This window comes from Atta cephalotes (assembly GCF_000143395.1).
Source record: "Atta cephalotes unplaced genomic scaffold scaffold00006, whole genome shotgun sequence".
NCBI lineage: Eukaryota > Metazoa > Arthropoda > Insecta > Hymenoptera > Formicidae > Atta > Atta cephalotes.
Genome location: NW_012130070.1, coordinates 5,797,672 through 5,807,316, shown reverse-complemented (window position 1 = coordinate 5,807,316; position 9,645 = coordinate 5,797,672). Strand labels below are relative to the sequence as shown.

The 9,645-nt window shown below is 27.9% G+C and overlaps 1 protein-coding gene across 1 annotated transcript; it reads left to right on the top strand.

The window, feature by feature from the left end:
* Window positions 1–3,343: 3,343 nt before the first annotated feature.
* Window positions 3,344–8,798, top strand: LOC105626776 (protein yellow-like). The gene is made up of 5 exons (XM_012208072.1): window positions 3,344–3,569; window positions 4,532–4,713; window positions 6,956–7,422; window positions 7,914–8,154; window positions 8,577–8,798. The coding sequence occupies exons 1-5, from the start codon at window positions 3,344–3,346 to the stop codon at window positions 8,796–8,798; spliced, it is 1,338 nt and encodes a 445-aa protein (XP_012063462.1).
* The last annotated feature ends 847 nt before the right edge of the window (window positions 8,799–9,645 follow it).

Here is a 9,645-nt window from a genome sequence, read left to right as displayed (position 1 = left end):
GATATATATATATATATATATATATATATAGATATATCTAAACTATTAACTAATTAATTAATTAATTAATTTTAATGCACTTTACACGCAATTATGGCTATTTTGTATTACATATACGCACGTGGCAAAACATAAGTAGTCATTCATTATTTCCAGATGCGTCATTTTATTTTGACTTACAATTGAAGGTTATATGCATTTTATCGAGGAACGGAATGATTGTCATTATAATTACGCGTTAGAATCTTCATAATGACGAATAAGTTGAATGGAAATCACCAAGCGCAAATATGCGCACATATAGATATCTATTGTGTATGCAGATATCTTTACACTTTCCTATTGATTTCAAAAACGTTAACAAGTTATACTAGAAAAAAAATTATGCAGAATATCCATTACTCGGATGACATCACCCGTTTACCTCATCGTCCTTTCTGCTGAAACTTGTTAAAATATTGTAGAGTCAAGTGATAATAAAAAATAATAATTAAACTAAATCGAAATAATATCTCTATGATAAAAAGGCGCAATTTTGATAATGTAATTGAATGACATATTGAACTTGTGAAATATCGGCGGTGTAATATTATATCTATTAAATAACAAAGTTATGCTGATATGCATGTTATATAATATATAAAATTGAACAAATATTTGATAATACAAGCTTATTTTTTTTAATAAAATTTTTTTATAAAACTGTGCTCCAAAACAAAATTTGTTTTTATCCGCTTTTATATTAAATATTACAGATATGTAAGATAACAACAATAGCTTTACAAAACAATTGTAATATTTTATAATTAATGAAATATTTATTCAATTTTTTTAATAAAAATGCAACATCTATAGTGATAATTTTTATATTTCATAAATCATTTGTGCTAAATTTAAAATTACGACAAAATCAGAATTAAAATGAATGCTTTTGCATTTGCACAGAGAAAAGTTGTTTTCAAATTGCAAATCATAGTTAATAATCATTTCAAGCGACTGCAATTAGCAAATAATAATATATTGTAGCATGATGTGAAAAAAATATTTGCAACAGGATCATTCTGTTTTTTCTTTCTCTTCAAAGATATAAGTTCTGCTTTCGTCATTACAGGTTTGTTGATTTCTCGCTCGCGAGAATAACGCTTGCGTTATTTATGCAGAAGAAAAAATATTTATACATACTTTACTTGCGTACCGTGACCTCAAACGGGAATCTTATCTTCGATGTGACAAATGGCAACCACCTCCCTTTGACGTTTCTGTTCCGGTGGAGCGGAGATGTTCGGACGCGAACGCGTGAAAAGTTACGCGCCGCTTTAAGAAATCTCGCAGTCGTCCCTCGATCGTCTCGTAGTCCGGAGCGAGACTAGGACATCTCTCGAATTATCATTCACATTAAGATACCTTGAATAATTCATTATTCGCGTGAAACGAATAAGAGAGTGTCTTGGAGAATGTCGCGTTCAATACAGTCGAGTTTTCTGTTATAATATACAACAAATATTAAGAATATTTTTAAAAAGAATAAAACTACGAGAAGATTAAAAAAAGGTATCTTATCGATGATCATAAAATTGGAGTATTGATCGGAAAAGGGGAAAATAAAAAAAGCATTTCGTTCAATATTAATAGTTAACGCTAGCGAGTATAACAACCGCCTCCGGACTTCTTTATCCGTGACAGTGAAAGTGCTGAGGAAAGAAGGAAAAAAGATCGGCTATCTCTTTAACGATACTCTTATTTACGAAAGAACGGGCAAGAACGCGATCGTTGCCAGTCAATACTCTGTCGAATTTGAAAATGAAGAAACACGTGTAAAACTATGTCGTGTTATCATTGAGTGCCAAGATTAGAAGAAACGTTAAAAGCTCATTAAATTCGTCGCTGAAGATAAAACTGTATAACATCAAAGAAGTAAGAAAGATTATGTAAACATATAGGTATTTGTAAAGATTTGATACAAGAAAGCGTTACTTTCTCGTAAATTATTTTTTTAATAAATATTCCCATCTATCAACGGTAATCAAGAAAATTAATCTGTATCTTCTCTTTATTTAAGTTATAAAATGTTCAAAATCTGTGGCAGAATTTATAAGATTAACATTATATATACGTATATATATCCCTTACAATAAATAGAATTACATAAAAACAACAATGTCAACAATACTTTTTATGGTTATTAATAATTATATTTAAGAATTAATTAATAACATAATTTTATTAAGATTTGAAATTTAATGATTCGATTATTATATTGTTTATGTGTGTATGAAATGGTCTATTTTTTTAAATTAATTTTAAAATAATAAATTTTTGTTAATAGAATTATTTTTTCTGAATGGCTTTATTTTAGAATTAAAATAGTTAGTCCCAAGCAGAACAATAAGTCATGACAACGTCAAAATGATGTTAAAATGTATTGGAAGCGATCGAAAGACTTTTCATCAAGCTTTTCATTTTAATATTACGATAATATTTTGTTTTGTGCGTGCGTGCGTGCGTGCGTGCGTGCGTTGAGTATACTTATAATATTATTAGTAACTTTTTAATCACCTTTTTACAAATTGTTATGTTATCAGTTTTCGTATATCTTTTTAGTAATGTATAAAAACATTGATGTGATAAAATTGGAATGAAAATATAAAATATATTTTTTGCAAATGCTTGTAAAAGATATCCAAACAAAACAACAAATCATGATATCGTCAAAATGAATCGAAAATGATTGAAAAATGACTTTTAATAATCATTTCGGAGTCATTTTGACATCATTTTGATATTATAACTTGTTATTCTGCCTGGGTAAGTTCAATGAAACATAGCAGCTTATTTTCTATTTTAATGAAATTTGATTACCTCTATTTTCTTTGTCAAATTTTATTATGCAATTTCTGCAGTGAAAGTCTATAAGGTTAGAAAGTGCAATAACTTAACTAATTTATAAAATCAATCGCATATAGACTTAGAATACATACATATAAAACACGTTCGACGTTTGACATTTATTAATTCTCGATTATTTCTTGTTTTAAATCTGTAACGACATATATGTCTTATATGTGAAATACATCAACTTTTTAAAATTAATATACGTTCATAATATTTTATGAAGATTTTTCTTGCAAGAAAAAATTTAAATTTAAAAATATATATGTTTAAAAACACTATATCAGATTATATCAAAATAAAACACTTAAAAATACTATACCAGATTATATCAAAATGTACGTAAATATTAATAAAGATATTTTTAGGAAAAATAAAAAAATTTCATAAATGAAACGTTACTCTTCTTGATATTTTTTTTTAATAATTGATTTACTTTGTTTACAGGTTTACAATGAAGCTTGTACCGATCCGAGGTTTGATCCAGTTATTGCACCGTTTCATTATACCGTTTTTGCTTTTAAAAGGATGTGTCAGTATTGAGAAATTAAAGAATATATATTCCTGGAAAGCTTTAGAATTTGCTTTCCCAAATGAGCATGCAAGAGAAAATGCTATACGAGAGGGCCGTTTTATTCCTGGAACACCAGTACCGATCGACGTGGATTTCTACCACAAAGGTTTCACAAATAATCTTTATATTATTCTAAATAGCAATTGTTTCATATCACAATACTGTTAAACACACCTTTAACTCGATTTTATACTCCATCATTAATTTAATTTTTGTTATTCTTTAATAAAATTTGAAAATAATTATAAGCTATTATATAATTGTAAGAGATTTTAAAGCTCTTGTTGCTCGATAATCATTATCTCATTTGATGATGAAATCGAATCAATTGTTAATTGGAGAATTATATTTAAATAATCATAGCTTAAAATAAAGATTTAATCGCTATCACATAATTGATCGATTATGATCTAATAATTTGTACTAAAATATATTTAACGTTGCTTCGTAATTTATGCGTTTTAAGGAATAAAACTTCTTAAATAACGAACATTTTATATAATTTTTGCTTCATTTTAACTATCACATACAAGAATTATAATTTTCATATTGTTAAACATTACTTGCCATTACACATAATTTGCCATTGAATCGCCTTGACAAGTAATTAATCCGTCAGAAAGTAAAAGAATTATATTTGCATAAATACAAATTCTATATAACTTGTAAAATTGTTGTGTAATCTTTTAATATTATTATTCTAAAAAAATGTAAGTAGCTATTATTCTAAAAAAAAATGTTTCTCAAAGAATATAGAAAATTATTTTAATAAAATTAATGTATATGTGTGTGTGTGTGTGTGTGTGTGTGTGTGTGTGTGTGTGTGTGTGTGTGTGTGTGTGTGTGTGTGTGTGTGTGTGTGTGTGTGTGTGTGTATTACGAATAGAAAATTAATAGTTTAGTCTCAAATACAGATATTATATGAATAATTCTGTAATAAAACTAAATTGGATGGCAATTAAAATCTTTTCAGTTCACGCTTATTTTATTACATTATGAATAATCTAACAATTTAGCGAGTTTAATCGTCTTCCTTAATAGTTAATAATTAGTTTAATGAATATATAGCTAAACATGGATCCATAGTCTTCATCACGATACCAAGATTTCAAAATGGGGTTCCGGTCACCCTCGGTTACGTAACGAATAATGTTTCTCCTGAGGGAAATCCAATAATTGCACCTTATCCAAGCTGGGAATGGAATAGATTGGGACATTGTGATGCAATTACCAGTGTGTTTAGAGTGCAGGTAACATGAAAACTTTACTTGTAAATTGGATCAATAATTAACCTGTTGTTAATGCAACTTAAAAACATATCGTAATAACTTTGCATTGATTAACCATGCGAGTTTTTAACAAGATTGAAATTATCATCATTATATTATTATTATAGTAACTTAACTATACTATTTTCTACTAAATAAATTTTGTTTATAAATAATTTTCGCGATATGGATAGTTGGGTACAACTGTAATCTGAAAAAAATTAATTTATAAAATTACTATAAAAAGTAATTTATCAAATTACGTCAACCTTTACTTTATTTATGATCACTGACGCAACCGGATGTAAAAAATCTTAAAGTTAGAAATATTTTTCCTTTTCTTTCCGCCATATTATCGGAAATCGCACCTCGTTCATTTAGAAATAAATATACGTTGCGTGACGTTATGGAATTAACGCCTTCATTATTATTCGAGAAACTCAAATAACAAATCGAATGTGTGGCGCACACGCGGCAATTCTTATAAAGGACAATATAAATTATCGTAATTTACGTGATATCGTAATTGCTGATTACAATAATGCAGGAAGCATGCTATCTTCTTTATGATGAGATTATAGTGCCCACCAGTGCGACAAATCTACCTTATCATTATGTTATTATGTATTTAATGCGCACGATGTAAAACAAAATCTTTTACTGACATTCCTGGTCGTTTAAGGCTAAAATACACATGAGTTTGAATAACATAGATACTCATTATATAATTATATCAGAGCTGGTTCTATTTAACAAAAAAATATCATTGAAATATGAAATAAAATATTTGTTATATTTAATATTTCACAAATAAAAAGTATGAAATATAAATCTCTTCTATTAAAATAATATAATAATATATTTTTCAAGAAACAATTTCGAAAAAATTTGAATATAAGTATAGAGGTAATAACAAAAAATATAGTTTAAATTGAACTCTCAAATTTTAAAATAATAAATAACAATAAGATTAAAGCTAATGAGAGTTAGTACGGAAATAGGTGCATAAGTATTAATTCATGTAAAATACTTCAAATTGATAGATGATGTGCAGCTTTATTCCGAAATCTTAAATTTCATCTATCAATTCTCACATTGATTCTCATTAATTTGAATCTTATTGTTATTTATTATTTTATAGAGATAATTTTGTAACAGATTTTGCGACTTTTTGGTGAGAAAGTATTTTTATTTGAATATTACAATAATTCGCATAAAAATTATTTTGTGATATGAAACATCCTGTACGCGTCGCACATAATATATACGTTTATTTAAAACGTTTTCTACGAAAAAGAAGTACAATGTGCATATAAATGATCTTTTATGTTATCATCATGTTTCTCGTTTGCTTAATTTATAATAATATACATTTTTATGCTAATCATGAACGTGTTTTTAAGAATTTATAATAGAGAACCGTAAAATCTTGTTTTATTTTCCAAAGTAAATAACTAGAACTGTTGTAAATTTCAACAAAAATTTATATTGAGAGCACTTAAGGAAATTTAAAAAGTAAATTAAATTAATATGTTGACTTATAATTATTACATTAAAAACATGTGATAAATTAAGAATTACTAATTTATGTTTAAAAAAAAGTTAATTATACAAATTAATTCAAGAAAATTAGAAAATTGAAAGAATTAAATTAAATTAAAATGCAAGATACACATCTGAATAATTAGATAACTGATTAAAGTAGTTATACCAATTAGTAAACATGAATCTAACTAATTGTTGGACAAATGATGAAACATTTGAAATATTAAGTTTTTAATGATATTATGCACTTCTAAATAAATTCATTATTAAATTTTTATAAACAACAAATTTATTTAGAGTATATACATATCATTAAAAATTTAACATTTAAAATTTTATCACTTTGTCCAACAGAATTTGTCCAACTGAACTTTGAATTGAATCATGTCTACTAATTGTTAACTGATACATTTACCTTATTTATTATGAAAAAGAATCAATTTTATTTTTTTTAATTAAAAATATCGTAACAATTATACATAACAGCTGTTTAACTTTAAAATTTAATAATTATTATATTATTCTGATTTTAAATAATATACTAAAGTTCTAATTATTACTTTGCAGCGTGAAAATTTCTCTCTGATAAAATAATTTTTATACGGATCAATGATTGTGCATTTTTATTAAAAAACATAATTTAATAAAATATTGACTACAGACAAAGATATGATCACAGGTGGACTCGTGCGACAGGTTGTGGGTCATCGACACGGGCAAACTCGAAGAGCGACAGATCTGTCGTCCTCAATTATTATCATTTTCGTTGCGAACAAATAAAGTCCTGAGTCAATACAAGTTTCCAAAAGAACAATTCATGGATAATTCCTTGTTTGTGACTCTCGCAGTCGATATTCGCAATAGTGACGACAACTGTCAAAACACATTCGTCTACATCGCCGACGTAACTGCATACGGATTGCTCGTCTATGATCATCGCAACGCTCGTTCCTGGAGAATCACCAACAATTTGTTTTATCCCTATCCAGCTCATGGAACGTTCCACATCAAGGGAGATACATTTGATCTCATGGATGGTATTTTGGGACTTGCTTTAAGTCCCATGAAGCAAGATGGCGACAGGATTTTATACTTCCACTCTTTGGCTAGCAGAGTCGAAAGTTGGGTACCCACTTCTACTATCAGGTAAGAAAAGATGAATAAACATTTATTTAGTTACAAAAGAGCTATAACAAATTATTCGTTACTGTGATTTCTATTTTAAATACGTGAAATATCTGAGATAACACATACATTCTATGTATGTGTTACATTATATGAGATTTATATTATATGTATTATATTATATGAGATTCGTTTTATTAAATATAATATATTGTATATATTATATATATTTATGGAAAAAATAAGCATAAAATTTAATGATTATATTTTAATAAGGTGCTTTGTTTTTAAATAAAATTTTTAATTAATTTTTTTATAAATTTAACTTTATATTTAAATCATAGATGTTTACAGCTAATTAATAAGCAACAATAAAGATAATAAATAACGAGAATAATAAATGTTTCTACATAAATTCTTTTTTGTTATGTAATGTATTAATTCTTGTCTTTTTTGTCAAAAAGTACTCTGATAAATGTCATTTTATTATCGGACATTTCATTATTATCTAGGAATTATAGCCTCTTTCAAGAACACTCCGACGCTGCAGCAAGGTCGTTCCGTCCATTTGCTGAGGAAAGGTCATCACAGTCGGCCGCTCAAGCCATGGATCAAAATGGAATTCTCTTCTTCGGTCTTCTGTCAGATCTCGCATTAGGATGTTGGAACAGTATCACTCATCCTGAATATGGTGGTACCAATAATGAAGTCATTGTTAGTTCCGATACGCTGCAATTTCCGTCTGGAATGAAGGTACGATGACGTACAGCTTATTCCAACAAAATTCTTTAATTAAATATATTCTCTTTTATGATATATATTTCTACAGTTATTAAATATGTATTATAATCTTTTAATAAGTTATTAAAATAATAATAAAATAAAATATCCACGATATTCAGTGCAAAGATAAAAGTAATAATATTAAAAACTTTGTAATAAAATATATCTACTACATTACAATTACATTCGCGCTTTTAGAGATAATACAAATTATATAATATATTCGATTATTCATAATTCTACTGCAACTTTGGTAGTGCATTTAGTTGTGTTGAATTTTATTCTTGTTTAAAAGTATTGAGAAATTATTCTTTTTTACCATCTTTTCGCACTTTATTCCCCCTCCTCCCCCCCAAACTTAAATTAGTATAATCAATACCTCCTCATTGCAGGTCATCCTCGCAAAAAACGGTCGTCAAGAGCTGTGGATTCTCACATCGTCGTTCCAAAAATTCATGACCGCAACTATAAACTCGAACGAGACGAATTTCCGGATACAGGCCGGTTACGTAGACGAGCTGATTCGCGGTACTAAGTGTAACAGTGCGAGTCTCCGCCTTGACCACAATCGCGGTTACGAGACGTCCGCGCCAGCGCCACTATTCGCCAAATGAAGATCGTGGCATCACGAGGAGTTCGACGATTCGCATTTTCAGGAGGTGACGTCCGTCTGGTGGCATAAGTATCCAGAATTCTTCCCAGAGTACCACCATTCCCCATTCCTAATCCCTTCATCGTATTCATTCCCAAGAATCTTTACCCGACCATCTTTTTTCCCTTGGGTCGTCAAATCTATCTACAGTCACAGACCAGTCATAGATTATACCATCTTTATTGATCACAGCTGAAAAACGCGCGACACTATATGTACCTTAATATTTATTCGCGATGCGAAGAACAAACGGCTCTTCTTTATTATTCTCAAGATTTTATAGAACTTATCAGCTTGAGGAGCCCTGAAGCGCACCTCGTGGTGCCAGTTCAGCTTTACAATAGTAGTCTTCTTTGTAATATACATGATATTTATCGGAAATAATAACGGATAAAATATATCACCCGTTCCTAATGTAATAAATATGTTATTTAATTTTTTATATTATATATTGACAATAGAGATCCAATATAAATGTACGTACATTTTCCATCTTGCGTATTTTATGCATATTCCTTTGCAATAAATGCGTTATTACTATAATAATTATTATTAAGTAATTACTATAATAATTACTACTAAGAAATAATATTTATGAATCATTTATTACATAATAAGACTATGATGAAAAAAATAAAATAAAACCAATTGTACGCTGAAGCTAGCTGTATTGCGTATTTAATGAATATAAATTATTATAATAAATGAAAATTTATCTAAAATTTAACTCATTTTTTTAATTGTTAATTCCATTCTCTAGAAGTATTTGCATTTTTAAAGTGATACATTTATTATAAGTGTGTTTTATT

What these genes read in the sequence shown, in the direction of transcription:
- LOC105626776 (XM_012208072.1), top strand. Translation starts at nt 3,344, where the DNA reads ATGAAGCTTGTACCGATCCGAGGTTTGATCCAGTTATTGCACCGTTTC. An exon ending in CGTGGATTTCTACCACAAAG is followed by an intron (nt 3,570 to 4,531) that starts GTTTCACAAATA and finishes ATGAATATATAG; the next exon opens with CTAAACATGGATCCATAGTC. An exon ending in GTACCCACTTCTACTATCAG is followed by an intron (nt 7,423 to 7,913) that starts GTAAGAAAAGAT and finishes ATTATTATCTAG; the next exon opens with GAATTATAGCCTCTTTCAAG.